The 25,019-nt window shown below is 28.1% G+C and overlaps 1 protein-coding gene across 1 annotated transcript in view; it reads left to right on the forward strand.

Moving 5' to 3' along the window:
• Positions 1-335: 335 nt before the first annotated feature.
• Positions 336-25,019, forward strand: part of LOC107449168 (gastric triacylglycerol lipase) — a 30,456-nt gene continuing 5,772 nt past the window's right edge. Inside the window, exons 1-8 of the mRNA XM_016064618.3 lie at positions 336-921; positions 9,983-10,160; positions 12,214-12,328; positions 15,461-15,611; positions 18,978-19,070; positions 19,151-19,303; positions 19,390-19,461; positions 21,229-21,297. Coding sequence (XP_015920104.1) covers positions 775-921; positions 9,983-10,160; positions 12,214-12,328; positions 15,461-15,611; positions 18,978-19,070; positions 19,151-19,303; positions 19,390-19,461; positions 21,229-21,297 — 978 coding nt within the window. The 5' untranslated portion in view covers positions 336-774. The remainder of the gene's footprint in view (positions 922-9,982; positions 10,161-12,213; positions 12,329-15,460; positions 15,612-18,977; positions 19,071-19,150; positions 19,304-19,389; positions 19,462-21,228; positions 21,298-25,019) is intronic.

Consider the following 25,019-nt stretch of genomic DNA (forward strand, 5'->3'; position numbering starts at 1 on the left):
CTGCTGCATGCTTGTGTCCGTTGTTCATCTATCTGCACTTATAGGGCCTCCTGCCATCAAGTTTTCATAGATCACCCACTCCCCAGTTATTTTTAGCTTGACGCGACCCTGGACATTAAGTGACAAGCTTTTAAGAGCAACATTTGAAAAATAAACAGTTATAAATACACAAATTATTGATTGAAAAATTAAGATTGTTGAAGGCTCCGCTTTGAATCCTCATACGTCATAGCCTCATTCCTGACTTGGTGAAACCTGTTCACCTAGTAAATGAAACATTGGCGGAGGGATACACCGGAAATACAATTATTTTTTCCGGTTTTAGAAAACTTGTTATTTCTCCAGTAAGTTGTATTTATACTCAGTTCTTTGTGCTCTCATAATTTCTTTGTTGACATTTTACACATTTCTTTTATATTATTTGTTTCTGCAACGAACTGGGTACTCAGCTTTTTATTTATAAGTGTTTTGTCTTCTTTAAAGTTATTGTGGTAATATCTTGAAACATTCCCTTTTAAAATAACCCTTTAAAATCACGTGCTAAATAAGATTATGTTTACAAATTCCTCTGAAAATCAAGGACAGCATGTTATATATATGACGCAATGTCTTATTAATTTTCACTTGTCATATCAAACTTGCATTACTTGTGTCAGATAACTGCGATATCAATCGCAGCTGTCACGATTTCTTTTAGATTATGTTATCATATTTTAGACGTCAAAGCACAAATAAATGCATTTTTAACAGTTTGTTGTTCTTTTGTTAACAAGAATGAGCAACATGAGAGCATTTTTACTTCTCCTGTGTCTAGCTCAGTTATATGAGTGTTCAATAGATGACAATTTGGTATTTGACCCGGATAATTTTATAAATGATTTACTAGGGATCGGCCAAGATCCCGATATGAAATTGAATGTGGTTAGTATATTTTCGATAAGTTAAATGCCCAATTATTGATGTAGTATACTATAAAAGTAAATTTCCAATAATTTATATTTTTACTACAGCTACGTATGTGCCTGACTTAAATAATTGTACAATTTAGTTTGAATAATTATATGTTTAATTTACTATGGATCAACAAAGATCTTGATACAAAATTGAGTGAAGTTAATTAATGTTTTGATAAGTTAATTGATGTAGTATACAAATAAATTTCCGATAATTAAGAAAATTAATATTTCTATGTCTGTGATGCACTAATATTGGGAATATTTCTGTATAGTTATCTATGCCAAAACAATCTTCAAGTCTTGGTGAATTCTGGTCAGTGGCCCAGGGATATTTCCGTATCGCGAAGTCTTGGCAACTTCTGGGCAGCGACCCCTCGAGAAACTAAAATAACGATCACAGTAAGGGACCAACTTGAAATGTACAACTAGTAGCCATCCCCAGGCAAACATCTACACATGTTTTTTTTTTTTTTTTTAAATTTGCAAGTTTAAAATCTGTTTGGCACCTTGGCGATTGTAGTTGGCATGATATGGAAATACCCCCCACTGATCTGTTGTCCCAATTACAATCACCAAGGTGCCAAATGGATTTCAAACTTGCAAATTTTTTTATAAAAACGTTTAGAGGATGGGTATGAGTTATACCCTTTAAGTTGATCTCTTTCTCTAATGTTTTTTTATTTTCTCGTAGGCTACTGTGTAGGAGTAGAAAAAACTTGGCAATTATTCTACTGCATATCACAACTCATCCCAATGACCGGGAGAAACTAAAAAAATACATCCCAGAAAGGGAATGACTCAAAGAATACAACTTGTTGCCACTTCTTGACAGACCTCTACACTTTTTTAAATAAAAATTTGCAAGTTTAAAATCAATTTAGCGATTGTAGATGCTACAACAGATCACAATACGTTAATATCCCTCATATAATTGTACTGTAGATGATGTTTTGGTTATTTTGTGTTAGATTTCTAAGCGATTGGTCAAGATCCTGGGGAAATTCCCGTATCGTTATCGGTTGTTGAAAAATCGCCAAATCTTGCCAACTTCCGGGCAGGTGCCTATGAGAAACTATTAAACAAAACATCACGGAAAGAGACCAACTCGAAAGGTATAAGTTGCAGCCACCCCTGGGCAAACATCTAAATGTTTTTTTTTTTTTTTTTTTAAATTTGCAAATTTAAAATCTATTAGGAATTTGGTAATTGTACAGGGTTCCCTCGGTCCTTAAAAACTGCTTAACTTTTATTTTGGAAAATAAGGGCCCTTAAAAGTACTTAATTTTGGTACAAGGTTTTTAAAAGTGCTTAATTTTTCAGCATAGTTGATAAGAAATTTTTCGGATCAATGTTTTAAAGCAAAAAGTTGTTCTTTTATCACCTAGAATTAGACCATGCACCGAGATTGAAGAATTTTTGAGAGACAGGAAGGGATGTCTGTATCGGAAATTAATTTTTTTACTAGAATCCATGAGGAAAACTATTTCCAAAAATCTTGAAAGAATTAAATAAATTTGTATAGTATTTCTGTGAATAATAAGTAATTGTAAATTTATGAAAAGCAGTAACATTTTTAAAATTCATGATTGTACTAAAAGTTAAACAGATGTGTAATAAACAGGGTTTGAAGAATTCTATCCCCCCTAGGTTTTACATCAAAAACCTGAGATTTATTGGGTTTTCGGGGAAAACCTCAAGTTTTTTCATTTTATTCCTGAGTACTAATTAAGAATGCATGATTTGCTCCTAACAACTGTTTATAACTTGTTTTGCTGCAATTTAAAAAATTTTTTAAAGTTTTAGATTGTTACATAAAAATTTAAATCTACTACGCCATAATCAAAGATCCCAAACTTTTTGTTATTAATGCCTATTAGAATAAAATTCAAACTTATATCTTAATAATCATTCAGGCTTGCAAATATTGTCTGGTCCTACTTTTGTGAGCCCTGTTAATTAATAGAATTTTATCAGTACTTACATTATAATAAAATTGTTTTCTATTATTTTGTTATCTATTTTAAGAAAGTTACATAATTAGCACTGTCACTGATTGTATATATTTATTCGATGATAATAAACAATTATACTATCTTTAAGGTCCTTAATTTTTCAAAAAAAGTCCTTAAAAGTGCTTAATTTTTGCTTTGTTAAAAGAGTGGGAACCCTGTTGTAGTTGGCACTGTAGATCATGATATGGAAATATCCCCAAGATCCCTATCATGGGGATTGCTGGCGCCCAATTTTTGAGGGAGACTAAATTATAATATTAGTACAAATGGGGCCGGAATAACCGGGTCGGTAGGGCACTGGGACCATGTCCAAGAGGTCGTGGGTTCGATCCCTGCCGGCCAAAGACTCCCAATGTAGTAAATGGTGACTGATGCACGTTAAATCTGGCCAGTCACAAAGTCCTCCATGTTTCCAGAACAAATCACACTTCTGGGGGTACTGATCCAGGACTTTCCTTGTCTTCTGGATTGGTTCAAAATTACAGGGCTATGGAGTTGAACATTAGTTGCCGTAAATCCAAAAATTGGGTTGACTGTTTAACAACTGATATAAAACAAAAAAATACACAGTGTAATAATTCTCTAAATTTCTCATATAAAATTATTAATCTTCAAAATATCTGCAAAAAGTTTAATTTCTTTCACCCATGCTGTTGAATTTGCTTTATTGTTTCTTCAAGAAAACCCTTCAGAGGCAAAACTTGCCTATAGTAATTTCACATTCCAAAATGCTCTAAGAAACACTTGTTTTGTGAAGGTAAGTGCTTTTTTTGTAAAGAAAAATAGAGCAAATATTGGACATTGGCTTATTCACAAAAAACAATTAATACAAAATTTCAAAGGAAAACAAATAAACAAAAGGTGCTTTCTGATTTGTCAAAAAAGGTTATAACAGACAATCCTTGAATTTCCTGCCGCACTGTGCTTTTAAAGAAAGTATCCATCCAAAATTTTTATTAGTTTCTCAAATTCCAAAAATATATCAGCAATTTCAGATTCAAGTTCTTTTGCATCTTTCTGAAAGTAACAAAGCAAATACAAAATTTACTTTTCAAAAAGAAATATTATTTTATAATCATATTGTTTTCTTTTTCTATCAGTATATGATTTGTTAACAATGCTTTAATTTTAGTTAAAATAAATTTCAAAAACATAAGATTGTTTTCCTTTTAATTAGCATGAAATAATGGGAACTTGTTAGATTGGTATTGATTTTTTTAATTAGTTAGTAAATTAGCTATTTTCTTCTCCATTCTGTTGCGTTTTTTATTTTTTTGAGATTTAAAATATTTCATAATTTTATCCACGAGACTTGTTAGAGCAAGATTTAAAATATATATTGCAATTTTATTGATTGAATGTTAATTTTTCTGATTTCAAAATTTTATGTATTTCTATATTTTTGTGACTTAATTTTCCATGTTAGTAATTTTGTCAATATTTAACTTAAAATTTTGTCAAATTTGAATAAAATTAAAAATTATAATATTGTTTGTTTTTCTCCTATTGATAAATTTTGATATTGATATATTTTTGATATTGATAAAATTGATATTGATATATTTTCTCCTATGATTTTTTTTTTTTATAAAAAGGTTCAAAATATTGTTTGTTTTTTTAAATTTTTCCAGTTTTAAAATTTTGTGATTACATTTGTGTTTTTGTTAGTTCATCTGCGCTTTCTTACTGTTTTTCTTTAAATAGTAGTTTTTTTAAATATTAAAAATTATATCACTTATTTTTTTTTCTTCTTATATCCTATAAAAACTTAGAAATTTTTTATAAGTCATTTTTAAAACATTAAAGTATTTCTGTTTAAGACATAGGGTGACCCGGGGTAATTCACGATCACTCTGTTTCTGGGGTAAATAATGATCACCTAAGTTTTATTTTAAAAAAATTATTTTAATTTGAGACATGGACAAAAATGCTTGTACACTTTACTAAAGTATAACTACGTTTACTTAATAATAAGTTTTTGTTTAATCTAACAAAATAAGTATCTTTTAAACTGCTTTCTGTATTTTCCATTTCAAAGATGGGTTTCAAAATGTGCATATTTCTGCAAAGATCCCCCTCATTCTCGTAATGATAAATATTTTGAGTTACTTTCTTTTTCTTTGATATAAAAGTAGTGTAAGCTTTTGTTTAATTGTTTCACATCAACTGTAAATTTTATAATTGATTACTATAGGAAACTATATCAAATGTTGCCCCCTACATATGGGATAATTATTGATCACTGGGGTAATTCCTGATCATTGTAATTTCTTCTTATAAATAGTATATAAAATAGCTTATAAATAGCTAATTGTCATTTCTTAAATAACAGTTCATATTTATTAAGTGGAATTTTTGTTTTGAACAAAATTTGTTTTTAACTGTATACAAGACTGTATTCTGATTTGCACCATTTCTGGTTTGTCTTACCTTGCTTCTATCTTAATTTTATGTGTGTACATCGTTAGAATAATTTTTAAGTTAATAAATTAGCCTAGTATAACTGTTAGAATAATTTTTAAGTTTATAAATTAGCCTAGTATAAATATGGTGAGAAATTATAAGCCGAAAAAGGATACTAAGCTTCTGGTAAACAAAATTAGTGAATTTCTTTTAGTGATTGAAAATTAAAATTTCAATGTGAGAGCTGCTGCCAGAGCTGTTGGCATACCTTACTTAACTTTACACTTTCCCTTAATGAAGTTAAAAAATCCAGCAAAAGTAACCCAAAAAATCCAGCAAAAGTAACCCATGTGGGAACTCTCTTATATTTCAGAAGAACATGAGAATGAGTTGGCTAATTGCCTAAAATGTATGTAACGATGCAAAGATTTTTGAAAATTTAAGGCGTTAATCATTCTTCTTGCTTTTAAATAAATTGTTTTATTAGCTGCTTAAAGATATCTTTTTGGTTTATTTTTTGATCTTGATGTCTTATTTGTTAATTACCATTATATAATTATTTTCAAACAGCCCCTTTACAATAAAAACTGGTGATCAGCAATTACCCCAAAAGTGATCAGGAATTATCCCAAAAGTGATGAAGACCAGGGGTAATTCCTGATCACTAAAAATTTAAAATCTTTTAAATTCTAATTAGATTTTCAAACAAAAGAAGTTGGCATAGGACTCATCTCATATAGCCTCAAACTTCCAATAAATATTAAAATTCTATTTTGAATAGTTTTTTCACAAAATAGATATTTGCGTTTTTTGATCAGGAATTACCCCAGGTCACCCTATCACAATAATTTTATTTTAAAGTTTTGGAGATTCATTAAATTTTAGTAATTTTTAAGTTTTAGTGATCAATCTTTTTTGGTAATATATTAGATAACCCAGAAATTAATATTGTTTTTGTTACATTAAATTGTACAATATATTTTATAACTACACTTGAAAATGTTCACAGATTAGCCTTGTTTTTATAAGCATAAATATATAATTTTTAAATGTTACATTATCTTAGCTTTCCTGCAAAAATAAATTGGTGTGAGCAAAATGTTCTAAAAAAGTGTAAGATAAAATACAGCATTACGAAATCCATTTTCCAATTATTTTTAAAATTGGTTAAATAATGTATTTATTGAACAAATAAATATAAGTTAGATAAACTTTTTTTTTATCATTTTAAGATACATTCTGCTTGTTACAATCAAAAGCATAACTGATAATGAAGTGCTATTTTATGTTTTATACTTTTTTTTTCTCTTTATGTTTAGAATTTTTTCTGTTAATCAGTGTTTTCAAATTTGTTATCAATTCAGTTATCAAATTTCTATTGTATTATGATTTTATTTATTTTTGTAATATTTTCAAAATGCCTTTTTTATAATTGAAAACATTTATAATAAAAGATATACAGAATTCATTTACAATATTTTCCTTGTATTTAATTTCATTTAATTCTGCACTATGTTAATAAGCAAATTTCAGGCCACTTAGTGGGCTAACTGGGACATTTTTGGGACAGTATACGTGTACCAGACTACCTTTAAAAATGACAAACAACAGACTAAAAAATTTATAATTTGCTCTACTTAAGCACATTACTGGAAAATTTTATTGCAAAAAAATAATAATTAATAAAATGTATTATTTTTAATTTCAGAATAACTTCATTCAGAAAAAAAATTTCTTGCAATTTTTTTAGTAGAATTCTATTAATATAGGACACTATAGTAGAATTCTATTAATAATAAATATTTATATCAAACAGTTATCTGTTGCTAAGACAGATAACTGTTTGATATAAATATTTATATACGAAATTTTAATGATACTTTTCATTCTAAAAATAATCAGTGTCAATTAGTCAATATTCTTTCATACCAATATTTATTTAAAATATTGCTGTTTTAAAATATTGCATTCTGAAAAAAAAAAGCTCTAGCAATTTTTCTAGTAGAATTCTATTAATAATGGATCACTTAGCAACTCATAACTGTTTCATATAAATATTTATTTACAAAATTTTAATGGTACTTTTTATTATAAAAATAATCAGTATCAATTAATTAATATTCCTTCATAGCAATTTTTCTAGTAGAATTCTATTAACATTGGAGTACTTAGCAACTCATAACTGTTTGGTTAAAATATTTAGGAAATTTTAATGGTTCTTTTCCTTATAAAAATGATCAGTATTAATTAATTAATATTCTTTCATACTAATATACAGTGGTACCTCGAGATACGAGTGCCCTAACATACGAGTTACTTGAGAAACAAGCTGTCGAGCGAGTGAAGTTTTGTTTTGAGATACGAGCGACATTTGAAATACGAGGAACGGCCGTGCAAGTCCTTCTTGTCCCTGCAGCCAATGGATCAGTAGGTGATTTCTAATTTTGAAAAGCTGTACACTAAGCACCTGTTCTGGCGCTGCTTTGTGGTGACAGAGAACACAAACCTCACCCTTCGAGAGTACTGGAAGGACCACTTTAACATCGTAATATGCCTCAGAATTATTGATTAGGCCTGGCTGAGTGTTAAAATGAGGACCTTGACCTCTGCATGGAAGAAGCTGTGGCCTGAGTGAGTCTGTAGCTTCGAAGGATTCGAATCTGAAGTGCCAGTGGAGGAGGAGATTGTGTCTCTGGGAAAATCGATGGACCTGGTGATGGGTGAGAGAGACGTGAACGAGCTCGTCGATGAGCACTCTCAGGAACTGACGACCAAGGAATTACAAGAGTTAGAGTCGCAGCAGCGTTCGGGGGTTCTGCAAGAAATTAGTTTCGAGGAAGAGCCAGAGGTGGAGGAGGTTATCTCTACAAGTGAGATAAAAGAGTTCTTGGGAATGTGGGAGAGAATTTCACAGTTTGTGGAAAAGAAACACCCCGAAAAAGTTGCAACTGGTCGTGCATCGGAGCTATTTAATGACACTTGACTAACTTATTTCTGCAGCATTCTGAAAAAGAGGAAGAAACAAACCTCCTTGGACAATTTTTTTTAATCCGGCTAAAAAAGCAAAGACCAGTGAAGAGAAAAGCAGTGACTAAAATTAAGCATGCAGTAGCAATTAAGTTGTATGTAAGTTGCATTTAAGTGACCAAAATACAAATATGTATGTACACTTTATAAAACCAGTTTTTTTTTTTTTTTTTTGCTTTACATTCTCTTTTATTGTGTTTTTATACAATATTTGTGATTTATAAATACATTTTTCTTATTCAAAAACACGTAACAAAAATAATTGGGGGTAGCATTTTTGGGACTGGAACGGATTAATGGCATTTCAATTGATTTCAATGGGGAAAATTGCTTTGAGATACGAGCAAGGTTACGGAAGGAATTAAACTCGTATCTCGAGGTATCACTGTATATTTAAAATTTGCTGTAGGGAGAATTCCTTTATTTCTTCTACCTTCAAATTGTTTTTATCTTTAATTAAACCAGAACAAATATTCTACTAAAAAACAATCACTTTCTCTTACTTACATTTTTCTGAATTTGAAATAGTATAATTATTAATTATAAGATAATTTTTCTGGTATTTCACATGTAGAAATAATCTCTTTCCCTTAAATTTTTTTTTTTTTCAAATTTTAAATAGTGCATTTAATTGTTATAAGATAATTTTTCTTGTATTTCACATTAAATGAGATCAAGCGAATCTTAAATTTAGATTTATTTTCAAAGAATTTAATTAAGATTGAATTAATGTTGAATGTATGAAATATAGAATTTATGAAATATTCTTATTCAGAGAAAGTGCATTTTTCATGTATTTCACATTAAATGAGATCAAATTAATATTAAATTTAGATTTATTTTCTGAGAATTTAAGATTAAATTTATGTTGAATATATGAAATATCGAATTAATGAAATATTCTTATTCAGAGAAAGTGCGTTTTTGTGTCTGATTTCACAACTTAATTATAGTTAGCAGTAATTAATTAGCATAATTGAAGTCACCCCCAGAAACTATTAAGATTGACACTTATTACTTGAAAATCCTATCATAAGAAAGAAAGTTATTCAGGGTGATATCTGTTTTTTGTTTTTGTTTTTTTGTTCACTATACATCTGTTCATTAGATGTCCCTCTACATGTTTGAACTAAAATAAATAGTTTTGCCAGGTTTTAATGATATTTAGAAAGGAAGTTGATCAGTAGATTAATCTGGCATCCTGTATAAGTTGATCATAAGCAGATAGTTTATAAACATTAACCTTTTTATCAGTTTCCAAGACTGAAATAAAAATGCTTTGTCGCATTCCCTGTAAATGTCTCTTTAAATATTAAATAAATTACCTTGAGTTAAAAGGAGAAAATAAATGTTTTTTTAACATATGCCGCACTTTCTTCCATGTACCCACTTTACCCCACCTGACCCTACTGAAGATTTTGGTAATCTAGAGTGGGTATTTTCTAATTACTTTGAATAATCGAGGTTTTACTGTATTGATTTGTCTGTTTTTCTTTAAATGTTTGTGTGTTTTTGGTAAGAAATTTCTTTTTCTTATAAAAAATTTATTAGATTATAAGAAAAATTTTCTTTCTTTTTTTTTAGACTGAACTAATCTCTAGTAAAGGTTACCCTGTTGAAGAATATATTGTTCAAACAAGAGATGGTTATCTTCTTGGAGTTCAAAGAATCCCCCGGAAGGGAAAGAAAGTTGTTTTTTTACAACATGGGCTTCTATCTTCTTCAACTGATTGGGTCATAAATTTCCCTCAACAGAGTTTAGGTATAATTGTTATTTAAAATTGCTTATGCCAAAAAGCATTTTTATTTATGTATCTGAAAATTTAATTATCTTGTAGTTATAAGTTCTTTTGTGGTCTGATGTATAATATACAGTAGAAGGTCTACATTATGCAATTCTATAAACTGCAAATCTCCATGAAATGAATTAACTTTACAATCTTACTTACATACTTTCTTTAAGTAGAGCAATTATTTCAGCTTGTATTGTAGTGTTTGACATTCTTGCCTTGTAAAACTTCAACTTTTAACATTTGATTTGAATTTTTGACCAAAAAGCTTTGCAGATAAATTAAAAAAATTTCTATAGTGTTATGAGAATCTTTCAGGTAAATACAGTGGTTTTTGCTGCTGGGGTTATGGGTAGTCATTGCCTCACATATAGTTTTTGCAAGCAAATAATACACTAATATACTAAAGCAAATAACAGCATGAATGAAACAGAAATGGACACACTATAGTTTTGAGGGTATACTTTGTGCTACATAGACTAAAACAACATGAATAAAGCAGAAATGGACGCACTATAGTTTTGGTTTTATAAACAAGAACCTTCCTCTGTCCTTAGTGTCTAATGTACCAGTGAAGGTAGTTTAAAAATTAATAATAAAAAATTTTCATGTTATCAAGAGTAAATGTATTAGCTATGGTATCTTTAAAGCAGGGTTCGTGATTTTTTTAAAAAAAAATCAAAAAAGTCAGATTTTTTTGATTTAAATCAGATTTTTTTGATTTAAATCAGATTTTTTTTACTTTTATTCAAATACACTGTAAGAACTTTCATTTATGATTAAAAAAACTTTGTAAATGTTTAATCAAAATTAAATTAATATTAAAACTATATTATCACAATATTTTAGAAGCTCTAACTTACTAAAGTAATTTTTCATTTTAATACATAGCTTTGAATGAATTGCAACCATTCTGAAATAAATGCATAATTGAAATTTAAAGACTAGATGAAGTAGAAAATTTGAAGAATACTTCAGGGGTCTGTCTAGGTTTTTCTGAGAGATACCTATTTTGTGAAAATTTAGACATAATTTGTGAAAATTAAAAATCATATTAAAAAATCAACACAAAAATATGGATTTATTGTTTCTTACAAGACACTAAAATAAAATTTGACGAAAAAGTATTTTTCTAAAGTTGAATTTGTGAAGGTAACGCTAAGCGGTAGTAAATTTGGCTTGGATGGACCCCTGTTCTATGACTATTAAAACAAAGTTTCAATTAGTAAACCATAATTTTAATTTAAAATTGTGATTTCTTTTCTTTTTATCTTGATTTTTAAAATGACCAAATAAATGTAACATATTGTGTTTATAAATGTAGACATTCATCAAAAAATAAATATTTAATCTATTTATTTTTATATTAAAATAATTATTTTTAATTCTATATCAAAATAGATAAGCTAAGCTAAAAAAAAAAATTTTAAATTCTATGTACTCATTGGAAATTTTTTTCACAAAATTTCTTTATAGAAAATCAGATAATGTCAAAAATACTGTAAACATATTATAACCCTACTGCTAACATAACCCTACTTCTTCAAATAGACTTTGAAGAAAGGAATGACACTATATCAGGAGAAAAATATCTGAATTCATCAGCCTTTTTTTTTTTTCTTTTTCTATTTTTGGCATATTGGGGTAATTTCTTTTTAATATAACCTCAAGCTTCAGAAATATACATTTTCTACCAATAAAATATAATGTCGATTTTAATTCCACGCTTTTTCATTCAAAAGGTGGAATTTTAATTAGCATTATTTGTATTATTTTTTTAAAAAAATCATGCTTATTATTAACTTTATACAGCTATGTAAGTCTATATNAAAATTAGTTGATTTAAATCAATGTTTTTTAAAAAAAAATCATTTGATTTAAATTGTGATTTAAATCAAGCTGATTTAAATCAACAAACCCTTCTTTAAAGTGCTGCACAAATTAGAAAATAAGATTTTAACCTCTTCTCCCCTTTCTAGATGGAATGCCATTTTAAAATTACTTACAAGCATTTCCATTTTTCAGCATATATATTAGCAGATGCTGGATATGATGTTTGGCTTGGAAATATAAGAGGAAACACTTACTCAAGAAAACATGTGAAATATTCTCCTAAATCAAGGGAATTTTGGGATTTTAGGTGAAAAGTTTTTTTTAATTTTAATTATACTATCAATATTAAGTTATAAAATATAACAATACATTATATATTAAGGTTTTCAGTTTTGCAGTTTATTTTTACTTCAATCTGCATGGAATAATGAATTTTAAATAAAATGTTTTTATGATTTTTTTTATTTATTATCACTTAATGTTGTTATGTAAACATGTTTTCTAATTTTTTAAAATTTTGACGTAATTAATGAGTATGATTAGCCTGTAATAATTACTCTGTTCTCAATCTTAATAGTCATAGTGATATATTATATATTTTATTGGTTGTTATTAAACTGGTAAAGATACCAAATTATATTAAGTTTGCTTTATCATTAAATTTAAATTTAATTAAACATTTTTAGAATTTTGTATATCTAAGTTACAATATTAACAAGATTCAGGATTTAATGAGGCAAATTAAGTCTTTTGTTTAGTACGATTTCCTCCACCTTATGAAAATCTTATTTTTCACTCAAAAACTTATAAAAGCCTTAATTTATATTCTACACACTTCAATCACATTAAAATTGCTCTACTTATCTTTCTTGCATAATATGAATAATTATTAGCAATCTGTCAAGTAAAATTAAAAAATTCTTGTGTATTAAAAAATCAGCATACCTAAATATTTAATATTTCAGACATTTTATTATTCACAAATTGAAGCCTAAAACTTTCCATGAATATTTTTCTTGTTTAAGTTATGAAACTGACTTGTGAACTTGTGGTCAATATTTACTGGCATTCTTTTAAAAAAAATCTTTAATGAGAAAAGAAAGGGGGGGAAAAATGATTTTTTATGTTTTAAACTTGTAAATCAGGAAGAACTTGATTCCATATTGCTGAACTTTTAATTTCGACATTTACATAGCTGCCAACTGTTCAGAAATTTTCGGATTTGTTCCTAATTTTTAAATCAAATCTGAAAATCTGATATTTTTATAAAAATCCGAATTTTCTTAAAATTACTTTATATTTGCTTTTAAACCAGTCTCTTGTTCTGATCGCCACAAGCGCGTTTCTGTGATTATTGTGCCGAAGTAATTTTTAGTAGCTTTTTATTAGAAAATACTATTCCAATAGCTATTACTGATCATTTCACTAAATTGAATCTTAAACAACTATTATTATTTTTAAAAAAAATGTATTGTAGCATCAGAACACTTGCATCAGAAATATTTGTTTATGATGTAGATTATTATTTACCTGTGTTTTATAATTTGGAGAAGAATAATTATATATTAATAGGTAATGGTTGTTTTTAAATTATTATACTGGTATTCCTAATTATAAAATATTAATATTATAAATTTCCCACAAAAGGTAGTGTTTGTAGTTTTGTTTTACTAATTTACATAAGGTATTTAAACATATGTTTATTAATGTTATTATTTAATAGTTAAATTTTTGTCTTACTCTCGTAATTGGTGCGTATAATTTTGTTGCATATAGTGTTCCTAATTTTTGATTCCTAAGGTTGGCAGCTATGCATTTATGATTTTTTAATTATGTAATTAAAATAATTTTAAGGAGAAGAAAAATGCAGTTTTTAAACAAATTTCAAAATTCCTAAGTTCTTCAATTTTAACACTTTTACTTAAATCATAAGTAAAGTAAAAGCTTTATTTCTATACATTTTTATGTAGATCTATTATAGATCAAACTTTAATTTAAAATTTATAATATTTTTGATGAATATTTTATTGTATAATAATTTAAAAGAAGGAAAACTGAATAATATGGAATGAATTTCTGATTGTTACACATATGATTTGGTTTTTATTTTAAAAGTCATAAATCTAGTTTTTTGTTTGTTATTATTATTAAATTGCTTGAAACAGAACTTGGCTTTCAAAAGTTAAACTTTTTTATTTAAGAGTTTTAATGCTTTATTTCATGTCATAGTACTATGTTATTGAATGCTTTGAATTTACTGTAATTTTCTAGTTGTTTTTTTTTTTTATGTCACTTTAAAGAAAATTGTTTAAAGATGGAACTTAGTCAAATTATGCTGAAAGTACATGGAAATACTTTTCAGAAGTTCAAATGCTGTTAATCTTTCATAAAACTTTTTGTCATCTGTAAAAAGTAAATATTAAAGATTTCTGCAGTTAGGTACATAAAACTGAGAAAACTAGAAAAATCATACCTAGGAAAATTCATACTTCTTTGTTTAAAAAAAAAGAAAATTTCTGTTGATTATAATGCCGTGTGCCTTTAATTACATATTAAATCTGGGGGGAAAAAGTTGCAGGTTTTTGAACTTTACTATTCAAACTAAATTTTTGAATGTCCTGATTTCAATTACCATTAAAAAAAGGAAATTTAGCCTTAAAAAATCCATTAAAAAAACCTCGCATTTCATCATAGTTTAGCTGTGAGAATCATGTACAATGTCATTATTGTATTTTAAAAAACCACATTCGCAAACTTGTTCAGTGTTTATGGCAGCAACACTGGGACCTGCAAGGTGAAAACAAATTACATTCTGCTAAACCTACTTTGGAGCCTTGGCCTGCACTGCACATGCGCAGGGCAGATGTCAAACTCACCCGCTTGCGAGTAGGACATACTCGACTTACTCACCTTCATTTGCTATTTGGAGAACCTCCTCCCGAATGCAACGTTTTGCTCACGATTCATCACATTTTAATACTTTGTCCATGTTTTAACCAGCTTCGCCTCACCTTTTTTGGTAGCTCCATTTTATGCATAAAAGACTTGTTAGATGAAAACCATCATCCTAACATCTTTGCTTTTCTTCGCACTATTGGTATTTTAAACAGTATATAAGAGATTTATCATGCTAACCATTTTTATCAAGTTTTATCCACATATGAAAATACTTGCATTTACACTGTTTTAGAATTCTCATAATTTTTACTATACTTATTGATTGTGTAATTGTACTCTATTCTACCTTTTAATATGTTTTTAAAACCGTGTGTCTGGCGCAGCATGTCCTCTCTGGACCTTGTGCCATTAAAACTTACATTCAATTCAATTCAGTCATTATTGTATTAGATTGAACTCTATTTACAAGTAATTTATTTCCTTTTTTTAGAAGTTATTTGAAAAAAATTAAGCGTGTAACATATAATTTATTATTTTTAAGTTTTGATGAGATGGCTGAGTATGATCTGCCAGCTATGATTGATTTTGCTCTAAACGTTAGTGGTCAGAACGAACTTTATTTAATTGGTCATTCCCAAGGCACAACTACATCTTTTGCTCTGCTTTCAAGTAAACCAGAGTATAATAAAAAAGTAAGAGCATTTTTATGGTCATTACAATAAATTTATAAATTGCTTCATTCTAATTTCTTATTCTTCTTAGAAATTTTAAAATGATTGAAAATTTATTTAGAGATTATTCAGTCAAATACCAGACAGTATTTGTTATTCAGTTAAAATTACTATTCTGTGCATCCTTAGAAACGATTTTAAATTTGTTATATTATGTTTGTGTTATTATCCTTTGCTTTCAAACCTCAATTTATAAGGTTGCTGAATCTAAAATTACATGATCTTAAAAACTTTGCTTTTTATCTGTCAAATGAATTTAAACATCTGTTTATTATGGAGCATTTCTCTGTGATTTCAAATGTATAAAAAATATTATTGTAACAGGAAAATTTTTTTTAGAAACATATAATTAAAAACTTCATACTATTGTACAGGGTTGATATGATTTAATTTGTGATTAAACTCATTTAAAAAAAAAAGGCATTTGTTTAAACTATTGATTTTAATCTAAAATATTTTTGTATAGTAGTATAATTTATAAATAATTCTAAAGGTTGCGATTTTTTTTAGTCTTGTATCATTTATATTGAATTTTGTTTTTCAACAAAATAATGAGATGGGATAAATTATAATTTGATATGTAAAATAGACAAATAAATGAGAGACTAATTAGGCATTAAAATGGTGTTAAACTTTTCAGTTATAACTATCCAGTAGCAGCATGTAAGATAACTTTCTGTTTAATAAGCATATTTCAATTATACCCATTTGATTTTATACTTATATAAATAAAAGAATTTATAATACTTATTAAATGTGTAGTTTATATTTCTAAATAATGAAAGACTTATTCCTCTAAAAGTAATTTAGAATAAGTAATTTTTTTATATTAATTGATCTAAATAATAATAATTTATTCTTCATTTACTGTTGAATTTGATTTTTGTCTTTATAAAGTATACAGAGTGTTAAGCTTTTCTAAAAGTAGCTATGATTTTATTCATTCTGAGGTTAGTTTGTAATAATTATCTTACAATTTTAACCGTTATTAATATTTTTACATAAAAGTGTTAGAAATATTAAATACTTTAGTTATTATTTCTTTAAGTAATGTTTGTTAATCATTATTTATGCTTTATCACAGTTTTAATTGGTAAAATTATAAAAAACCATGATTTAAATCAAAAATATCACATTTAAATTTTTAATAAAATCAAAATATGCACTGAAAACAAACAAAAGGCATAGTTAAAAAAATTTTTGCCCAATTTCAATGAACACATAGTTTTTTGTGCTTCCTGTATGAAACCCAAAAATTAAGTATTATAATAAGAATTTTTTTTTTTTACATTTGCTTAATCATTTCTTGAACATTAAAAAAAAAAAAAAAAATTGCTATAATAAATAAATCTAGTGCAGTTATAGTAATGCTCTTTAAAAGCAGGTTCTTTTCAATAGCTGTTTAGCAACTTATAAGTTTGTGAATTAGTTTTTTTTAAGCTTAATTACCAGCTCTTTCTGAACTATAGTCTGGTGCCCTTTTTGTTTTTTTTTTCCTTAATTAAAAATGAGAGAAAAGTAAGAAAATTTTCTCAAGGAGCAAAATGCTTAAAAGATGATTTTCCAGTGAAATTGAGTTTGACTAACTAATGTTTCTAAAAACTAAATGAAGATAAAAGATGTTATGGTTTATACAGAAATATATATATATAACTCAATTATTAACAAATTCTCTTTCAAAAGTGCATGTGGAAATACCTTTGAGAAACTTTCTAATAGCAACTATTATTTCTTGCAGTTATTGTCATAATAGTCTTTGTTTCATATATTTGTATAATATTGTTCATACAATTTCCATACCAAAAGTCTGATCAAATGGAAATAGATGCTCAGATGGTATGACACGTTTTCAAAAATATCACCTCATTCCCTAATTTTAAAAAATGAATTGCCTTCAAACCTTTGTTTTAATTATAAATGAGCTAGACTCTTCAAATTTTGTTCTATGGATCATAACTGACGAGAATATCATGTTGATTTAGTGGGTGGTTCAAACTAAAAACACAGATGCTTGCAAATTATTTGGCTTAAATTTATTTTGGTAGAAGTACCTTATGCAAATGATTTTAATCTGTTTCTTATACTTAATCTGTGATGAAAATTATTGTGGTGAGTCACCACAATAATTTTCATAAAAGATTAATGTATCACCACTGGTGGCGCATTGTTGAGAGGTGGGCAAGTGAAGACTTAAATATATAAACACCTCTGTTACCTAAACCGTTATTTCAGTATTTTATTTTCAAACAGAAATGTATAACAAAGAAGTTATTTTAACTGCTTCTTTTTATGACAATTTTATGAGTTAGCTAAATATACTGCATAAGGACATAGTTTTTCCTAAGAATAGGAAAGGGCATGGTGCTTCCTCAAAAGAGAGGGCACTTTGAGTTTTGAAATGGTCTTTGAGTCTTGAATTTACAACTATTAAAATTTAACAAAATATGTAATATTATATAATAACTGAATTTGATCCCCAATTTTTAAATTACTATTTTACATGTATATTTCACAAAGTAATTCTCACTCATTGGAAAAATTCGAAGCTTTCGAAAAATAATTTTAAAGGAAAGCTCTCTGTGTATACATACAAAGACAATCTCTGTGTATACATTTTTTCAAAAAAGAAGTAAATTTTAAAAAAAAAGTGGATTAATTAATGAACTATTTTAAAGCTTTTTTTAACCTGAAAATTATGGGAAAGTAAACATTATTAAAGGTATTTTAAAAAAATTATGGTAAAGTTTGATATCACTAAACAATTCATTAAAAAGCCACCTACCTCCAAATAAGAGATGTGAATATCTCTGGGGACAAATATCGTGCTAATTTTAGCTGTATAACTAGACAACACAAGATAAATTTTACTAAAATGAAGGAATGAAATTAAAATAAAATAATTGTTAGTAACTTCATAAATCAGAAGTTGACTTTTCCTTAAAACTGGTGGTTAAGAAAAAACCTTTTCATAAAAAAAGACTTTTTAAGGGATGGCGGCCTATTTTTACAAAAAAGATAAGAAGAGCGCATTTATGGGGATCATTATTATATATATATATATATATTTTTTTTTTNTATATATATTTTTTTTTTACTTTTCATTTTTCATTTAAATTTCCTTGTGACCAAACTTTTAAGAATTTGCATGGTCTTTACATGCCTAAAGGAAGCACTTATTTCTATTTTTTAAAAGTCATGTCTGGATTTTGAAACTTGATTAGGTAGATTATAATAAATATGTATTTTTAATGTTTAAAATTATTTATTGTTTTAAAATATGTTTGTTTATCATTAATAAGTGTTTTTTTATTGTATTCTTCCTTTTAGGTGAAACTATTTATTGGTTTAGCCCCTGTCACTACAGTTGGTTACATAACTACTGCCATTCGATATATTGCACCTCTTACAAAAGAATTAGATGTAAGCGATTTTAAAATAAATAATTATTCGTTTTTATTAAAATCACTTGCATTTTTGATTTTGATTTATCATATTTTTAGATTCTTTTTGAACTTGTTGGCTGGGACGAATTCTTACCAAATGATATATTCATGAAATGGCTAAGCCAGCTTGTGTGTGATACAAAGCTCAAATTCGTTTGTGAAGATGTTATTTTTCTTGTTTGTGGAACTGATTATTCTCAACTGAATAAGGTTTGTGTAAAAATTCTAATTCCTTTTAATAAAATCAGTATTCCATTTAGTATAACTATTATATTGAACTCTAGTTTTTTATTTAGACTAGGCTTGGTGTTTATGTTCATCACACCCCTGCTGGATCTTCAACGAGAAGCGTAGTTCACTATGGTCAGGTAGTTTAAATTCAGATTGTGTTACAATTTTTATGCTGAACCAGAATTGGATTTCTTCTGGAATTCTTTCCATGAAGAACTTAAATTATAAGGCACTAAGTGCTATTTAAAATGTTTATTTTTTTGTCAATATAAATTGCAAAGAATTAAGAATAAAAACTATATATTTTTCTTCACCAAATACAGCCTTCTATATCCTGGTCGTATACGTTTTATTCTAGTATTCTTGTAAAGTGACACTTTAGGACTTAAGCTTCAAAATGCAAGAAATGTAAATAGTTTTACCTCAGTTCTATTTATCATTCTACTTTCATTCTTGAACTGATCGTAAAAACACAGTTCCTAGTAGAACCCTAAAGTCAAGCATCACTGGCTATGGTCAGTAAGCAAGTGGGTGACCACTTTGATCAGCCTGGGACAAGGGTGCACGGTATCGGTCCTCGTTAAACTATTTTACCGTAAAGTGCTCAACTTCAAGCACAGGTTGTCGGGCTACCAAAGCAGAGGAGTCGCCCCCTCTGCAGAGGATCAAAATTGTCTTCGGGTCATCCTCAGGGATGTTTCTCAGGCCAATAGCCCAATGTGCAGCTCTAGTGCGATGTAAATAAAGTACCTACCTACCTTTATTTAGTCTTCATTCTCTTTTTTCACTATAAACTATGTTTTTAAATATTTCTTTTAAGCTATGATACTACAGTGAAACCTATCAAGTTGACCTCTATTATCAAGAACCAAATTTATCCTATGTTATAATAGGGAACAAAGCCTTTGTAACCTGAATGCCTATCTTGTGTTTGAATTTCTGAAATAGTATTAAAATTCAACTTAAAACTCCTTAGTGAGTAGACCATATAAGAATTGTAAAAAACTTTAACATGAAATGCATCAAATAGAAAATAAAAAACATTTTGAAGTGTTGGAATGTTAAGTTTTCTAATCATATATTTTTTTATGCTCCAATGTTTTATGAAATTATTTATAATAACTGTATGCATCAGTAACAAACTATGCATGTTATATTTGCTTGTTTTTTTTTAACTAATCTCTTTCATATTAAATTGTTATTAACCTCATTTCTTTAGATATAATGGTTTTTTTCTAATTAAAATTTTTAAATCACGTTAAAAAATTTAATTTTATGTATGTGTTGATGGAAAATATGTAAAAAAAGAATACATGACGTGAGAAATGATAGAAAAACAATATTTTGTTTCCTTCTATATGTTGACCATCCACATTGGTCTACTAAAGTAACACACCACACGTGGTCAGCTGACTCAGGTTTCACTGTACTGAAATTTGAGTTACACTTTTATGAACTAATTAATAATTTCTGTAATTTAATGGACTAAAGATTTATAAATTTTTATTTAGAATTGACATTCTATACTGATTTAAAACTTAGCATCACAATATTTTTCTATTTAAATGTATTCTTATTTATATTAAATTTCATGATTTATTTCATTAAAAAATTTTAGCTGCAACACGATTTTGATTCCATTTTAAGAAATGTAAATAATATGGTTCATGCAGTAGGACCCATTTCTAGCAATCTCGTATTTTATAGATTCTGTATTTGACTAGGTATTTGAAGTTTTTGCTACAATGTTATAAATGCATTTAGTGTACTTTTTTAATTACTCTAATGCTCTGATTTAAATTGTGGTGAGAACTACTCCTATTTTTATTTTATTTCAACGTGTTTTATGTTTTGATTCTAAAACTTTTAAAACATGTAATGAAGATATTCATACTCGATTTCAGATGGTTAATTCTAAAAAGTTTCTTAAGTATGACTATGGAAAGAAAAAAAACTTATTGCACTATAATCAGGTAAGTTCAATAATTGTATTGTTTTCCTTTCTTGACAAAGCTCATGTGTATTTAAGAAAAAGTGTTCACAAATTTTAAATTGTTACTTTTTTTTAAAAAAACAAGTAAACTTACCTTTGTGTTGGAAGTAATATGCAAAAATAAACAAATTTATGAAGCAATACTGTACAGAAATACCTTTGTTGGTGCTAAGTCATTAACACTGTTAAGGGTATAATACCAAAGAGTCTGTCTGTTTTACAAAATAATTCATTTTTTCTTGTTTTTCTTCTTTTTTTTTGGTATCTTTTGCTATGAAAAATTTCTAAAGTATTTACATTTTTTGGAATAATAGTTACTTTAAGAACATATTATTGGAATGCTTTATTTTTATTTATTCTATAATGTCTTTTAGTTTTCAAAATAGCTCTGCTTAATTGTTTTTTACATTTTAGCATATTTTTTCCCAAATATATTTCCAGTTATGGCACCCCATTCATGTGATATTTGTCTGTAGTATAATATTGATATAATTCTTGATATTTATATGCTTCATATGTGTACGACTAAGAAACAGAAACTATGGATGTAACTGGTGAGGTTATGAATATCTTAATATTATGTCAGAAATAAATACAGGCTGGAACTTTATTTTTAATTAATAAAAAGAAATAATACATTATATTAAAAGCTTAAATAATAGGAAGAAAAATTACTATCTACATTCAAAAGTGGATGTGGAAGGAATATAATTTATTGTGATGAATCAGCATGTTGCTCATAACATAACTTTTTGAGTGAGGGAATAAAGCTTTTTATAAATACTCTTTAATCTTTTTCCATATTTATGGGGTGATAGCTGCTTTTATATCAGCAATTACTGAAAGCTCTGCTTTTCTCACATGAAGAGTAGCAATTTGAATGAAATTTGATGCAAACCCTCACTGTAGATGGACAAGATACTCTTGGTATCAAAAACTCTTTCAACTCTATCTTAAAACATTTTTAATAGCAACAAATTATTAATAATTTTAAATTAGACTTGAAAGTCAAGGGCACCTTGTGGCATCCCTGTTCTCACAACGCAGTTCCTACAACAATTTGCGATTCTTAGCCATTACAAACAATTTGCGATTCTCTGAAGATCTTTTTTAGACTAAATTACTTTAAACTTTATATATATGTTTTTCATTATAATTTATGTATTCTCTATAATTTCTTACTACTTCTCTATTCTTTATAATTTTCTCTACTTTACTTTATTTTTTGTTATTTATTACTTTCAAACCTTTAAGAAAACTCCAAGTTTGGCTTTTCTATTGTTCCCTTAAAAGTATGCTAAACTTTAATTTTAAAAAATATGCTATAATTATGATTATTAATAGAAAAAGGACAGACTAAGTGGCCAACCATCCAACTAAATGACCTGATTAATGTAAGTGTACTATAAATACTGATTAATGTAAGTGTTCTATAAATAACCCAAAATTCAAATTAAGGTTGAAATAGTTTTTACAAATTTAAAAATAATTTGCATTATTTAAAGGTTGTATAGTTGGATTCTCTTAAACGTGTCTCTTAGGCTCCATCCTACGGAAAGCATTATTTATGTATGAAACATTACATTTTGAGTAATAAATTCATACCTGCCGACTTTTGCAGTTTTTCCACACTGTATATGGTTTTTTTACTCAATAATATGGTCAAGTGTTAAAATCGTACGGTTCTTTGTTTATTCACAATTCTTGCATTTTTTTTAAGAGGAAAAAAATAAAATTAACAACATGCTTATTTAAATCAGAAATTCAAAGATTTACAAAATTATAAATACCAATTATGATACTCATAACTACAAACATGAGTGCCAGACAAGTAAGTATTGAATACCAATCATGTGAGGATGAGCAAACAATCTGTAATCAATGAGGGAAGATATACACCTTGGCGAGATCAGTAGAACCTCTGATGTGTGTGATCATATGACCAGCAATATTGATCTATAAACTATGCTAACTTTACCCCAAGGTCACAGAGTTTCTAGATTAAGAGCACTGTTTGGCAACTGTAATGTTATTTGTGTTTATGATTTGGTGCATATTGATTGCTGTGTGATTTTGTTAACAATGCCTCCCAAAATTTACAATCAGATATTTTTAAAATCTTATTTTAAAAGCTTTCCTTGCATAACAAAGTTCAACAAATTGCAGCACTATGTGTTCTGTAATATTTGTGGACTACATTTTAAAATAGCATATGACAGTAAAAACAATATAAATGATCATATACGCACAAAGAGATATAAAGATTTAGCAGAATGCGTAATAGCATTAACATTAGCAAGTAATAAATACACAAGTGGGCAACCTTTGTGCTAAAATACAAACTAAGGCAAACAATGTTAAAGAGCACAAAAATATTTATAAAATACAGACAGCTGTTTCGGATGCTCAAAGGGCAACCTTCATCAGTGCAACAGAAAGAAATGAGAGAAAACAGGGTAAATATAGAAAAAGGTGGCGTCACAAAAGAGTTTAGAGCAACGGCCAATAGGAGGGAAGGGTGAATGGATGACGAATAGGAAGCAAGGAACAAAAAGGTGGTTAGTTAGTTTTACGGAGAGAGCAACCTCGCAAAGTTGAAGGAAAGCCCTCCCTCATTAGACATGGGTATCAACCAATTAGACATGGATGCCACGCGCCATTGACCACAGCCGGCCAGGGGGTCTACCTTTCTGCATGTAAAATGGCTTGTGCCTACGTGTGCCTCGACAGACTCCTCGGGCGGGGTCATTTAAATCTATCACTCCTTATCTCCCCATCTGCTGACCAGACGAGTGCTCCTCTCGCCGTTCAAACCCCCTTCCTCTAGCGTCCACCATGTAAAAGGGGGCGACCGCAAACGATTTGTAGCTTACAAATTATCAATTTGTAATTGTGGGATATCTATTTCACTGAGGAAAGCAAAAGAAGCCTGCCCTCAGCCTTAATCATAGATTTCCAAACAGGAGAAAGAGAAGGAATGCTGGATAGGTCATTGACCAACAGTTTCGAATTTTTGAAAATATGATAAGACTCGTAAAAATCTGAATCAAAAATTGAAGAACAATTTTGAATGACTTTAGAAGAAGGAAAATTATGATTAGAGTCCCAACAATGCTGGTCAATAGATGAGCTTTTAAATTCTTGTTTTTTGTCATAAGCAGGGTATCCGCGCACCTGGAAAGTCATGAATTTCGGTATTGAACAAAATTTGTCATGTAATGTCATGATTAGGACTGGGCTATAAATCGATGTATCGAGACATATCGATTTAACGCATATATCAGCAAGACGATACAGCGACTTTCATTCAAGGCGATGCATCAGAAATCTGATTTAAGCCGTCGAGTAAACAGGGTTGCCACTCCACAGGGAGAACAGGGAAAACCTGGAAAATACAGGGAATTTAAAAATCACCTAAAATAACAGGGAAAATGCAGGGAATTTTGATTTTTTCTTTACAAACTGGGAAAATACAGGGAATATTGTTTCTTATTTTTGTCTTTTAAAAAATGGTGACCACTTAAAGTGTAATCTATGGGATATTCAACCATGATATTTCAGCTATACTAAACTATTTCATTTACTATAGCATTATTTAAGTATATTCAGCTGTTTTTCCAGCAATTAAAACTAATAAATATAGTTAGCCCAATATAGCTCACACAAGAGCACAGTAATTGTTGTTTCCTCTTAATATATAGT

Source organism: Parasteatoda tepidariorum, chromosome X2 (genome assembly GCF_043381705.1).
Source record: "Parasteatoda tepidariorum isolate YZ-2023 chromosome X2, CAS_Ptep_4.0, whole genome shotgun sequence".
Classification (NCBI taxonomy): domain Eukaryota; kingdom Metazoa; phylum Arthropoda; class Arachnida; order Araneae; family Theridiidae; genus Parasteatoda; species Parasteatoda tepidariorum.